At 44.1% G+C, this 15,089-nt stretch overlaps 1 protein-coding gene across 9 annotated transcripts in view; it reads right to left on the minus strand.

The window, feature by feature from the left end:
- Positions 1-826: 826 nt before the first annotated feature.
- ZNF423 (zinc finger protein 423) overlaps positions 827-15,089 on the minus strand; it is a 245,577-nt gene continuing 231,314 nt past the window's right edge. For all 9 annotated transcript variants that reach the window (XM_080411209.1, XM_080411208.1, XM_080411212.1 and 6 more), the window contains one exon: positions 827-1,472. In XM_080411209.1, the coding sequence (XP_080267335.1) occupies positions 1,443-1,472 (30 nt within the window). In that variant the 3' untranslated portion in view covers positions 827-1,442. The remainder of the gene's footprint in view (positions 1,473-15,089) is intronic.

Raw genomic sequence — 15,089 nt, forward strand, 5'->3', positions numbered from 1 at the left:
TGACAACCAGTTGGGCTCTGGTTCAGTGCAGCGACGTTTGAAAGGCTCTAAAAGTGCATGTTCCTATGCCGTAGCCTTGCAAAGCCTTGTACATCGTGGGAATGGGTAACCACATCATTTCAGCTGTCACAACTGCTAAACATCTTTCATGATGATGATGATTCATTCACGTAGGGGATGCCATGAGAACTGCATCTCACTAACTTTCCAAAGGGGTCCATGGTCGTTAAAATGACTCTTTCTCTGAATGGAGATATACCTTACCTCATTACCATAGGAGATGTTTAAAAAGAAGAAAAAACCAAGCCTGCTAATTAGGTCTGTTAGGCTGCACGAGAGCAGTTTCAAGTGTCAGTAGTATAGCAGTTACATAGGACTACAGTACCTGGGGACCTAGAGGTCCACGTGCTTGAAATACAGCCTCCAAGTCTCCAAGGCCTGATCCAATATTTGCGCATTTGTATACAATCCAGAAAGCTATTTTTTTGAAACACGCACAGAGATAGGGTCAAGGCAGCTACAGACCAGGTCCCCTCCGTTCTTGTTGACTTGAGTAAAAGTAAGAGTAAGAGTATTACAAGCTAGCAACGCCTTTTCGTGCTCAGATTTATAGTAGATGTTCTTACCTCACCTCAACCTACCGTGGGAGCCCAGGGGGTGCATCCAGAAGCAAACACACGGCCAGATGCAGGAACGTAGCTTTCACTTTCTCCCAATTTTCCTTCTTCCTGGGGCACAGAACACTCTCTGCCATCGGGTGAGCGGTCACTTTGTGATTTACACACAGCAGCGGTGAGGCAGCATGCACTGACAGACAGACAACCTCTGATGCTAAGCTCACGTATTCCCTTTATTGAACTGTACTAGTTATTGCAATCAGATTAAGTCACATTTATAAAGCAGACCATCCAGTTGCACTGAAACCGATTATATTCATTACATAGTTTTAATCACTGTCCGGTGAACTGGCAAATCCAATCAAAGCATTAGTCTTTAATTAAAAAATTAAAAAGAAATATTCAGACAATAGCCAAGCAATCACATCACAATGCACAGTTACCTAAAATTGCAATTAAAAAGCAGTTAACAAAAAAGAAAAAAATCACACCTAATCTTTAACTATCAATATAATACAAGAAGCAACAAAGGGCAACAGCATCAAAGCAGATTTATCTAACACTATAAATTCAGTCAGAAGCAGAAGCTCTAAAGTACACTAGCTGAAGCAGGACAATAAAAAATACTGAGCATGGAATACTTTTAATCTCTTCCATTAATATTCATTTCCAGCTGCTTATAATAGCAGCGCCTCATGGCCAAATCATTAGAGTTTTACATCTGGGTTGCAAATGACACTTTGATTGGATGTAATGTTCAAATGGTCCTCCCCACTGTGCCACCGTCAAGTCTTCTGCAGAGAGGTGTCCTGTAGTGCCAGTGGCTCACTGTGCGTGCTGGCTCAATGTGTGGTTCTGGAAAGACGAAAAAAGGAGACATGCATGAGGGGCAGAATAATAGAAAGCATGCCCATACCCTCCCACTCAGTACCATTTATGCAGAGCGCGACATAAAAGCTTCTCAATTATTACAAAACAAAATGCAATAAAGAAAAAGTACTCCTAAGTAACAGCTGCCAATATGACACATTTGCTTTGTTCTGACAGATCTGTTAATGCTGGCATGAACTTAGAAAAAAAATGCTACAAGCCAAGTACAGCCATGAGGGTTTCTTTTTTTTTTCTTTTTTTTTTCCCCCCCTCCCCCCTTTCAATACATACAAAGAAAGTGGTAACACTTCATGGGCAAAAACTGCCTTTAGGGATTCCCTTAACTGTAACAATTAAAAAAAAAAATATCTGAATTGCAGGGAGAACCCTTGCCATATTTTACTCTTTTATTCTCACTAGTACCGGGTGCAAGTACTGGCAGCAAGAGACACCAGATTGTGACACGCACTTCTCAGTCCAAGAAATACTTCGGCAATAACAGCTGAACCGCCAGTTCAGGCACCAGGGTAATATACCCAGCAGAAAAAAAAGGCTGGACATGTAACCCAGGAGTTAAATCTCTTTAAAGAATAGACTTTGCACTGCACATTTCTTTCAGCAGTTTAGGATCTTTTTTGCTCCCTTTTTTCCTTTTGGTAGATTTGTAATAGCCTCATGCCATCACAGTATCTCACATCAGAGTATGCTGACCTGTCTTGCCATTTTGTGCAGGAGCCAATAAATTGCGAAGCCAACCTTGAAGCGTATTTTTAGAGCAGTACCAATTCACCTACATTTTGTGTGCTAACTGAAACCCCAGTCCTATATATAAGCTCAGCTTTATTTGTATGATTATTCAACGATTTGAGCAACTGGAGATGTGCTTCATGGTGAGCTTTTCTTGAGCTGGGATCCCAGCATCCCCGAATATAAAATTTCATTTGCATTATTTCAAGCCTAGGCAATTTTACTAGTCTCCATCTGCCTAATAACAGAACTGGGTAAGCCCACCAGCTTGAAGAATAAGTTTTTAAACACACAATGAATTTTGAATCTAATTATTTATTTACAATGACAAAGCTTTAAAATAAAGTAAGATATTTTAACTTTTCATAAATCATCTGGTCCTTCTACACTATCCAGTTACATCTTGATCAGTAAAAAGAACGACCCTCCGCTTAATGCAGAGATGACATCCCCCCGATGGAAACCCTCTGCGGAAGGAGTGGTGACCCCGTTTGCGGGCAGGAGCATTTCTGGACTGTGCACTCCCAAAACGTGACCACCAGGTGTCACAAGTGCTGCTGAGTTCCTAAAAAATGGCAAAAGTTCTCTGCGATATTGTGGGGGGCGGCCTGGAGGAAACTCGGCACAACAAGGGCCGTGCCAGGAGGGCACAGAGGCGGCCGAAGCACCGTAGCTGCCGCGCACGCAGAAGGAGCCCTTGTGAGATTAAATACAATCAACTGGTGAAATTGCAAAATAACTGTACCTTGTTTAGCGTAACACTAGCCCTCTGAGCATTGCCCCGGTCGGTGTGACGCTAAATATTTCAGAATCAAAAATACAGAAGGACTGTGCAAAGACCTGGAAAGCTTATCAGCGGATAAAGCATCATCCTCAAATAACGTTAAGTGAATTGACAGTCGAAACTTCTTTGCTTTTAGACAATTTAACATCACCAAACATAAAATCCAATGGCTTTTTACTTTGCTATACATGCAAATTTTGCTGGCCTGAAGAAGGAATGACCTTTGCAGTGCTGGATGTTATTCTCTAATCAAATAATGACTTTATGGAAAAGGAGGGATGGAGCCCTATAAACACAACGGTAGCACTGACAAGAAGCTTGTCCGCTAAACCAAACTGGGAAAGCATGAAAATGTGAAAGAATACACCGGCCTCTCCTCTGCATTTTAACAATGGCCATTTCTTGTGCACTTCATTACAGTTCTATTTTTAGGTCATCCTGAACATCAATAAAAGAAGCGAAAGGTTCACCATCTTCAAATCGAAAGAAGGGTTATTTGTGGTAGACAAATCCATACTTATTTAGGCAGTGTCATTTAAAAGATAATGCACAATCAGCACTAGATGCATGACGCACAGTCTACAGTCAGGGAACATGATTTCAAACTTGCGTGGCTGCTGCATTGATTACACCAGGCAGGTCAATAAAGGAATAGTATGTGGCTCTAAATCTGATAATGAAGCTTTCATTGTGAGCCCTCCCTCCTCAAACACAGGTTAGTAATATATTCTGAACACTCCTAATACAATGAATATACTGGGTTTGTGAGCAGAGTTCATGCGAAGAAAAAAATGCATTATACTCAAATCCTGCAGTCACTCAGAGCTGGGTCAAGTAGGAACTGAGAAACTAGCCACACCATGGGGCTAGCAGTTAAAAAAACCCAAACAAACCATAGGTTTGTCATATGCAAATCTTGATTTTTATCTTAATATCTTGGGAATATACCATTTATTCCCTTGGCATGCGCTACTGGCAATCAATATGCTGACTAGTCCCTGGACCAAGGAGTTAATAAATAGAGCCACATTTCATACAGGACGTCACAGACGTATCTGTAATGCCCACGGACCCAAGAGCCTGCGTGCACCAAAGCCTCCCCCTGCCTTTCAGAGAGCAGATCCTGCACGCCCAAGTGCTGGTGAACACCAGACCTCCAGGTTCCTGCATGTGCAGGTACCGTACAACCACCACTGGTGTGTATTCTGAAGACCCACAAAAGCCTACCCGTACCCTCTGCCACCAGTATAGGTTTCTCACCTATTAAAATGCATTTCAGACCACACAAACATGCTTTCCAAAAAAAGTCTGGCAACCTGTCTCCTATTACTAGCAACCATCATGTCTTACCTTCTTGCTCCCTCTCCCTCTGCCCCGTGCGTGTGCAGCTTATTGCAGTTGTGCTTTGAGGATGTCAAAAAGCGTCCTATGCGTTCAGTGCTTTTGTTTCCTCTCACAGGTATGTTTTGCATGTTTGACCCATGCTTTATCGAATAACTTTATCAGGCACTTCTGGGTGTGCCCACAGACAAAACGCCCCACGCTGACCAGACTTGCAGAGCAATTGAAAAATCAGTCAGTCCTGGCATTGGGAATGCCCTGTGCCTTAGCAGAAACAGCGTTCACCCTGGGCTGTTCCAGGTGCCAGGAAGAAATCATCGAGGCCAGAAGGCAGCAATCATTTGAAACCTGTGATACTACAGGAACGCTTCTAAGGAATGCTTCCTAAGCCTAAGAAAACGTCACCCACCTTTCCAGCAGGAGGGTGGGCTGGCAGGAAACAGCTCAGGTGTGAATTTTCAAGTCTAGAAGTTATCGTTTAAAAAATTATCTGAATGGTGATTTCCAAAGGAAAACAGAGCAGCCGTAAAAATGAAGCCTCTCCAGGCCTGCTTGTGTGTGCGTTAGCACATGCCTCCCTGCTCACAAAGCCATCCGTACACGTATGCATTTGGGGGCTGGCAGGAGGCAGGACATGGTTTGGAAGCTGAACAGTAAAAATGGTTCTTCACAGCTCCTGTTAGGCCCCCTGGTTTACACATGGCTCACAGCTGATACCCCACTGAATACATCATTCTGAGACATTATTGCAGCTGGAAAACTCTACAGCAGCACTAAGTCACCTGTCAAGATGAAGTAAGTCACAGCTTATTTATAGGACAAGGTTGGAAAATTTCTTCTTTTCTTATCTTAATAGCCACGCAAACTGGATAGCAATCCCGTTAGCCACGTCAGTGGGAAAAATGCAACCACCCCGAGCCTTGGGGTTGTTGCAGTGTTTAAGTGGAAATTTTCTACTGGCTGCACAATCCCCAAAAGAACCGTTTGCAGAAGTGTCTGTGACCAAGGAACTGGGCAATGGGTTTTGCAGGAAGTAAAAAGATTTCAAAGAATGGCTGATTATTGTCCACGTAGATACTGATGGCTCTCCAGACCTTCCCTGGGGATAACCCCTGCCTGCCCTCTGGATGTGGATCAAGCCATTTGTGCAGGACATCTATAATGATTTTTTCTCTGTTTTTCTACATGCATTATTATGAAAACATGGGCATGACAATCTCCATTTTCAGAGCACTGTGTCGAGAAGGAAAGCATCAGGCTTGAAAGATGATCACTTAGAGCAAAGAACTCTTACAAGCTATATAAAGATCGAGAGAAAAAACGCACACAAAAAAGCAGCACATGATGGAGCAAAGCTCCAAGCCAGGCAGTCAAGCTGGGAGTCTCCCACACTGCAGTGACGTTCACTGCCAACAAGACACAGGTGTACTACACAGGAGCAGGTGAAAAAAATAAAACGCAACTGCGAGGGGTGTGATAATGGTTTGGGGCCATAATACATCCAGTCTATAGCGCCATTGTGCATCTGCTACGTATTTAGCTATTTTGTACCAGCCATTTAGAGGTATACTGTCTATGTGCACGAGCATATACACCTAACAGATCTATGTTATACAGAGTTTAAGAAATGGCACAACAGGGCTGGTGATGCCCACCACCCTCAAGTGAAATTCATAAGCCTTCTGCAGTGTTACATAAAGACTGGGACCCCGACGGAAGGTTACAAACCCTCTCTCTCCCCTTCCAATTCCCATTAAAATGAACAGAAATCATTCCTCAAATCATTTCCATAGGAATTACGGAGATAATAGATTCACATGACAAACAGCCGACATGAAACCTAACTGGCAATTAGCCGTGGGGTGGCCCGTGCGCGCGAGCACGCTGCGTTTTTGGGCGAGGAAGCCCAGAGCACTCGCTGCTCGCACAGCTTGTGCCTCCCTGGCTGCCCCCGTGGCTTCGCGCCTGGGGCTGCCGTGGCACTGCAATCCCACCCAGCCCGAAAACGCCAGCCCTAGGCTGGGAACACCCACCCAGGGGTGCTGCATGAACACAGCTGCCTGATCTTGTGACACGGAAGGCAATTCCTATTAATCCTCATATTTTTCCCAACTTGCAGGGGGGCCTCCAGACCCAGGTGAGGGCCCAGGTAGCTTCTCTCGCTGTCCCTCCCTGCCTCCCTGTCCAGGTTTCTGCCAGCCCTTCAGGCACCGTCCGGCCCCAAGCCCAGGGATCAGGGTCTTGGCTGGGGGCTCCTTGGGGCTGTGCCCCCTTCTCCCCATTCTCCTGCCTTTGCCCCTTACGGAGTGGGGCTGGGGGGAACAAGAGAAGCGCTCCCTCCACGGACTGTCAACGCACACAGCTTGCCAGACAAAAGCTAAACCTCAGATTCAGGCGCTGACTTGGAGCAAAAGTTCAAACCTCACATTTGAACATATATATAAAAAAAGACAAAACAAACCCTCCAAATTGCTACAAAACAGAAGCTAGAGTGTCTAAATATTTATGAAATACCATCTGCAGCATTCTTTTTTCAAACAATGTTTTGCATCTTTTGAATTCAAACCGGTCCAAAAATCTCTCGACTGTTATTCCTCATTATATATCCATAAGCACACACATGTATGTGCACAAGTACTATTTCCCTCTAAAAGCAATCTATAAAGATGAAAATCTTTATGCCTTGACTTTATAAAGGGATTACTTTAGGCAGAGGACACAAGACGACCCTTGCTTTAGCCATTGGAGATTATGCTCTCTACAGAAAGCTGTGAGCCTTAAATTGGTGCTGCTCTAATCCTAAACTGGAGAGGCATTCAAGGGATGCCATGACCCAGAAGAGCAAGAGGAAAAAAATCTAAATTAAAAAAACAACCAACAAAACCCACACTGAAAGGGGGGGGTGGGGGGAGGGAGAGAAAAAGGGAGAAAAGGAGAATGAGCTTGTTTTACGATAAACCTACTTATTTTTATTTTTAATTTCTGGTTGCTACTTTCCCTTTGATATCAGACTTTAAAGAAAAATCACCTTTGCACCCCCTTGCAGTTTGTATGTGCTTATTTTTAGAACTGTTTGACAATTATCCAAGGGTCTAAGACTAACAGATGGCCTGTCTTAAAGCCTCATATGTTCACTAGTTTGCACTTCTGACAAACAGTAAATGTACTCAAGAGTGTGCCATAAACAGGGCTGAATGAATACTCAGAACACAATTTAGTTAATACACTTCATTAAAACTGATAGTGGTAACCAATGTTTCCCATAAAACCAGGTGTTAATTGCCCTTCCAGTTGTTTCAGGTAGCTTTTACCCAGTGACATTTATCTGTTTAGATCATGGTTTTTCAGGAAATACAGTATTACTTCTTTCCTTTCCCCTGGTATTTCACCCACTATATAAAATGCTTGTAACAAGTGAACTTCAAGTTATCATGGTACTCAATAAAAAAAAAATATGTCAGGCAAGACAGGTTCACATGTCCCTTCTTTATTTGAAGAATCCCTTGAAATGGAGGTAGAGGCAAACGAAAGGTGACACATCCTTTGTGAAAGGAATCGGCTGCCTGTGTTACTGCTTCCTTCATCTCTCAGCATCTGATAACTTGCCATGTGTCAGTCAGTCCCCGTATCAGCACACTTTGAGACGGCACTTCAACAAATGCAGTTAGGAAGCTGTCCTTTACAAGTTATTGAACCAAGAAAAAAAAAAATAAAAAATCACTTTGAGTGTCTAAGAAAATACACCTGGAGGTTTGGTGTCTGACGCTTGCACATACGTGATTACTCTGGGGCCAAACGCACCTTCCACTGGTACCGGGACGCAGAAACACTCGTCTGTGCCAGGAACGAGCTGGCCCCGGCACCCCCGGGGTTTCCGCACCTGCTGGGGAGGTTGGGCAGCCCCCCTCAGTGCATGCTCACCAGGGGGACGCCCCAAGGCACCCCCAGAAACCTGCCAGGCTCCTCCAGTGACTTGGAACTTCATCCAGAGTCCAGCAGGAAGATTCAGAACTCGTGAAATATTTACGGGGGGAAAAAAGCTGCTCCACACGTGACCGCCTAAATTCTCTCTGCTTGGATTTTACAGGTCTCTTTCTGTGGTTGGCATGTTTCTCTACTGACATGCAACTGCCCAGGCACTGGTCTGTAAAGCCCCGGCAGCCCCCGAGGCACCCCCTGCCCCGCTGCCTGCCTTTGTTCTGCACTCCGGGGGCTGCGTGCTCTGCTGCCACGCGGCAGCGTCCCAGCAACATACTTGCTCGGTTTTATCTCTATATTTACACCGCTTCTGTTTATTTTAATCTATTCTTGAATTTTGATAGGCATTTCTGTGTTATTCTAGGTTTGAAAAATTACTTTTTTATACAAAGACCTTCTTAGAGTTATTTTTCCCAGCACCAGCCTTTTCTCACACCAGCTAAGGATTTTTTAGGTGATTTATGAATTTAATTTCCCTTCTAATTCAGGTTGTTTAGTCCTAATCAGACTTTGACAACTCACCTAACACGCTTTCCCCTTTCCACTTCAGACTAATAATTCTGTATCATCAGTCTTCTAGACCTGCCATATCTTCCTATTCTTCTCTAAAAACTCAAAATAAACCAAGGTGAGCCTATTACAAGTGAACTCCAAACGCCAGCCTCAGCCTGGCATAGTCTCTTCTATTTGATTAAATGCCTCACCAGAAAGTCTATACGCTTCTTCCAAGAACACTGGGTAAAATGCTGAAGCACAAAAGCAAACTGAAGCCTTTGGGAAAATCTCCTTACCATGGCACTTTGGAAATAAAACCCACAGGGGAATACATTATTAAGAGATAACCGGAGTCTTCTGTTAGAGAAACTAGCCGTAAACACACCATGATTCACTGAGGCACCCAATGAAACCAGGGAGCTAATAATACTTGTCCAGAGGGACTGCACGCTCCTGAGAATTTCACTCAGAAATGCAAATTTATGAGCGTCCTTGTGACTTGCAGTCTACAGTACGCCACGTACAAGATCAAAATAAGCTGAGAGAAGAACCTTACACCTCCTAAATGCAAAGGGAGAGGGACAAATGTAATTACTGTTGTCAGAAGTGCATAAAACCAGAATATTTTTAGAATTCCTCCACTCCTCCCTCAGCCCCACCATTTCTCCCTGACTGGATCCCAGAGCCATTGCTAATCCCGAGAGCAGGGAAGAGCTTGCAGGATCCCAGCACGCCACTCAGCCACCAACACCTGGTGCTCTAACCTCGGCTTGATCAGCCTGTGTTTTTCTGGCGAGCTGGTCCCACAGGCGCCCCGGTGCTCACGGCCCCAGCCACCCCCGCGCCCCACGGACGTGGTCACCCACCCGGCGTGCCGCAGCTTGCATGCCCTTTGCCCGAGTTCAGAGTAACCCTCCAAAGCCATCCTAGCGAATGCAAACACCTCACTTCCAGTCCGTTTTCAAATCTAAGCCACACACCGATCAGAGAAAGCATCTACTGCCCACAGGGACCCCCCCTTTGCCTGTGCTACACCGAAATCTTCAATGCATGGCGCAGTGCTGACCTGTTTTTATCTACTTATTGGTCCTGCTCAGGGAAGCAATGATGTTTTGAAATAATTTCCAGGAGGAAAACCATTTTCCAGGAGGAAAACCATTTTCCAGGAATCCTTAGATACTCCTCTCAAAAGCATAACTTGTTGATTTATTTGAAGCCTATCTGAAGCGTATCTCATTAACCCCTCCTTGATCCAAGTTAAATCACATTGCAGAAGCCAGTTAATTGTTCATTTACGTGAGGGCTGGCATCATCATTATGGGACCCTTTGTGACTCTTCTATAAACACTAAATGATTTCCTGATTAGGTCTTTACTATATGACCAGGACAGCATCCTCTCACACTCCTTTTCTTAAAAAATACTTAGAGCAAAAGGGAAACACTTCACACAGTACCTTCAGTAGTCACCCGACAAAATGCACAGACAAAAGCTTCAATAAGTGACCATTTCCATGGGGCTATAACCCAACAGAAGCCAGGAAATTCAAAGTTGAATGTAAAACTGGCTCCTTAACTTGCTCTGCTGTTCTTCGGTACGGCAAGGGTCACTGAAAACCATCTGATTTTTTGTAGCTTTTTTCTTCTGCACCAGTTAGGTATTCCTCTTGGTAAGGTCCAGGTGTAAAAGAGTTTAAGCCTGACCTGGGAATTTCAATGCAAACATTAACAGGGGCACATCTTGCACTCTTCACTTAGGCAACATCCTTCATGGAATGATGGGAGCGGCAGCTGAACCAGGTTCCTTGGACCAAACAAGCAAGTGTGGACAGCTGGACTGCATGCGAGCAGCACCCATCCACAGCCAGGCTACAGCGCATCACAGTCCTTCCATCAGTAATTCTTTTAAAATGCAGCAACTAAAGTATGATCCCCTCTAATGGAATACTGATCTGAGAAATTGTATTGCCTTGTGTTATGGATACATTTTTCTTAAAGGCAGATAAATATTCCTGGCACGTGGCACCCACATACTGCTCGGGCCGACAAAATGGCTGGCCAGTGACCTGTTGCCTTGGACTTAATGGCTGTTATTGCTGGTTTCAAATTTCAAAAGGGGCATAAAAATCCTCCAATGCAAGTCTTTCTGCTATAAAATAGCAAGGCCACATTTACAGAAGTACTTTATATGCTTCCCCATTAGTGTACATGCCACCAGCAGAGCAGAAATCTGCAGACAGGATTGTGCTCAGCCCACTGCCCACTGCCTTGAGGAATTAACCCCAGAGGAGCTACCAGTGTGAAGGAGCCAAGCAGCGTTTGCTCCCGTAAGTAAAAGAGGGGCCAAAATATCACCAATATGAGCCATCTCCTCCAAGACATCACAAGCCAAAATAGCGAGGCAACATTGCTGCGGGGTGTGTGTGCGCGAAACAACTGTTAAAAAATGGGATTTTCCAGCCAGTGCTACTCCATTACAGCAGTGTCGCTGGTCTTGGGAAAATCTGCCTTCTGAACAGCGAGAGGCTACATTTTAAACAATTGTGATTTCATGCAAAGACTAAGAGCATGTGTCGGCCCCAAAGGAGGACGAATTTTTCAGAAGTAAGTATGTTCTACACCTCCTCTTTACTCCTTTTGGAGAGACAGTAATGTAATGCACTGATGACAGATACGCTATATGCAGTCAAACCTCAATGCCCGTGGCAATTTATTCAGGTTTAACTGTGCAACAGAAACAAATGAGGAGGCTCGGTGGTCAGGCAGGAGCTCTCCCTCAGGGCTGGCACGGTGCGGGCGGTGCTTTGGCCATTTCTGCACGGTGCAAAGCCAAGGCAATTTGGTTCTGCGGACGTGCTCTGTGTGGAGGTGACCTCAGGGTGTCCATACCGCCTGCCCAGGACATGGCACAGAAGTCACACAAGACACTCTGCAACGAATCAGCTCAAGCACGGCTGACTTGCTAAGCGCAGGACTGCTTGCTTCAAATCTGGGCTAGCTCATGCAGAGTTGGGGTGACGGAGCCTCACTGAACCCAAGCTGACCTTACACAAAGCCATGAGCTGTTTCTACACTGATCCCATCAGCACGTAGGGTCTTACCTCTATCATCTAGATTTTTCCAGCAAAGCCCCATCACCTCACTAAGGATACACAGTTTAGTATCTTGTAAGTTATTCTATTAACATGAGATGTGGAGAATGAAGAGAGCAATAACAATCCATCCATTAGCAGTTACTGCAGAAGCTGGGTCACTGCACATGCACCCCCAGCCCGTGCACCAAACACTCCCATCCCATTTCTTTTTTTAACATAAGCAGAAACCACAGAAACAGGTACAATCTGAAAACAAGTTGTATAGTTGTATTCTAAATTATTTTACCTTTCTTCCTTTCCCCTCTGGTCAAAGGGAGCTTTAAAACTACTCTCAAAACATGATGTCAAAGCAGAGTATTAATTAAGAAAACATCATCTGACTGAATATACTTCTCTGAAAGCAAACTCAGAAAGAGTGAGCGGCAAGGTTATTCCAGGGCTGTTTTCAGGTCCCTGAAAATAGGCTGGGCTGAAAATACTGACAACCTTCCTGACGAGCACGGAGGTGCAGGCAATGACAGCCCTATGCACAAGCGCAGGTGAAGGAAGGGAAGCTACCAGCAGATTTTTGAACTGTTCCTTCTCCTTTTGTTCTTATCAGGCCCCATTTTTTTTCCTGACTACTCATCACGCTTGCTTCATGTATCTGACCTCACAGAGCAATAACAGGTAAGGCAGCGAAGAATTAGCAAGAGTGTCTCTCGTGCTCTTTAAAGCCACCCTAGGAAAACTGGCCCTTGGGATCAGGCCACAGGGCAGGACCCCTGTCCTCAGCTTGCTCCAGCAGCCGGGGCTGACACCACTGCTCTGGCTGCCTTTCACTGACCGACGACATAAACCCTAGGATTACACCCTAAATCTCTTACTCAGCAAATCAGAAGTATACCCACAGCCTTTAAAATTTCTTCATGAAACTATTTTTCAAATTCCTTCTAACGGTAAAAGTGATGGGGGCTCTGCCAGCACCACAGCAGTAGGCAACGGCAGTGCAGTATCACTCCAGGATTTCCTGTCTGGAATTTAGGCTTCACGTCTGAAATACAACACACACACCACATTTGTATGACTGAAGAAACACAAGACGCTTGCCACACATTTATTATCTTCCTGGGGAAATGATATAGAGGACAAAAGAGACTATATTTACTCCCTCCCCAGCTGCTTTTACAATCTAATAATTTATTTCTCCTGGACATAAATTTCAGATTTAAACGAAATCCCCGAAACCTAAAGATGCCACATGGTAGAGGCTAGGGCAGTATTTCTTTCTGTTTTGGAGGTGGAGTGCTTAATGCATTGCTCTGTTAACCAGTAGCCTTAAATTTCAGGGTGGGGGGAAGAGACAAGAAATTAGGACTGTGGCACACCCTAGATGCAGATACAGGCGACTGTGATTACTACCTTCATACACAGAGTTAAAAATATCTGGTTATTGAAAATTATTTTCTCATTCCATGGGGGTTTATCTGGGTTTAGGCTGAGATGTTTATTTTTTTCTGCAGCAGCCGTACTGGGGGATTCTTCTACAAGATTTTCCTTACACAGGAGCTATATATCATTCACATTTCTGAAAACGGAGGCCCTTTCTATCATGCAAGAAATCCTTGCAATTAGAAACAACCATATCATCTTTCAGAAAAATAAAACAGATAAAGTACATCTCCAAATTCTTCTAGTCAGCAGCTAAGATACCAGTGCTCTTAAGGCAAATGTAGAAATGCAAGGTATAAATTCACGTTAACTGTTACAAATATTTCCATCTGTTCACAGACTAACTAGTGACTGAAACTGATGAATCCACTGAAATGTAATTTTCAAGCTCACTAGCGTCTGTTCTCTTCCAGTAATAAAGTAAATGCTTTTCAATAACTGTGCTGCTTTTGAATGCCAATTTCTATTTAAGTAGGTTCAGGTTCTCTCTCTCTCTCAAAAAAAAAATTAAAATAGCAAATGCCTTTTCTTTCCAAAGGTCAAACTAAGCTTTTAAAGAACAAGCAACGTTTCAGCAAGGCAGAGAGGACAAAACTCCTATCAGATAAATGGGCTGTGTAATGATTGAGAACCACGGCTGCCTCAGGTTTCCTGAATGGGCTGTAGGATAGAATTTGGCACAAACAGTCTGATGTTGAAGCTTATATCTCTTTTACTGCAGACAAGAAATTCACTAAAATATATAAGTAATGAATGTGGCTGGGCATCTCTGCTGGTACTACTGCTGGTTCTGCAAGATACAGGAGCAGAAACATACACCGCTCCATGTTTTTGTTATTAGTGAATCCTTGTTCTCCAACAATAAACACAGAATATTTTATCTGAAATGGCTTCTGCAGCACATACAATATAAGTTTCAGCTCTCTAAAAAGTGCCAGCAAATTGCAGAAAGATAAGTTACAAAGACGTACCTAATTTGCTGTGATGAATTGTGTGCATGCTTCAGTGATCAAAACTGCAGCTGAGACCTATTATATTTAATGATCTAGACATTTCTTGTGAAAACACTCAGGCATATACCGTTATGTCTGGACAAGCATCCCCCTTTTGCTCTAGCAGCAAGCAAATGAAGAGACAGAACTTTTAAAAGGATGCTGTACACCACCTTCGATGAGCTCTTTAAAACAGAGGCTGATCAAGCTCCGCTGTTTTCCTTAAATAATGCTTACGCTCTGCCCTTTCCAGTGCAGTATCCCTCTTCCTTTGAAAAATGAAGTCAGTTCCTCTGCATGCTAGCGACACTTACAGGAAGAAAAGGAGCTAATCCTTTTCTTTTCTGTGCTCAGACCCCAAACTACCTTCCACAGCAGCTACTATAGCAGCAGCAGATCAAAGGGGTTGTATTAGGGATCTCTTCCCACCAGCAAAGAAAAATTGTGACAAGACTTTTTGGAGAGAAAACAAACCAAAACAAATTATTTGCCTGAATATTACACGAAGATTCTGTTTCTATTTTAAGGACTGCTTAGAAAGGCATGTGCTATCAAGCCTGGTAGGGCCAAGCGGTGGTATCAGGTCTGCTGTCCCTGAGGACACTGTCCCCGCACAGCCAGCCATGCCAGTGGCCACACTCCCGGACTTACAGCTTATGGCCCCTTTGCTCTGTGGTTCTAGGCAGAGCAGCAGGAAAAGGGGCTTCCTACCGCCTTCCTATGGGGACAGCAATTTCACCC

The sequence above is a fragment of the Falco punctatus genome, assembly GCF_963210335.1.
Source record: "Falco punctatus genome assembly, chromosome: 14".
Lineage (NCBI taxonomy): Eukaryota > Metazoa > Chordata > Aves > Falconiformes > Falconidae > Falco > Falco punctatus.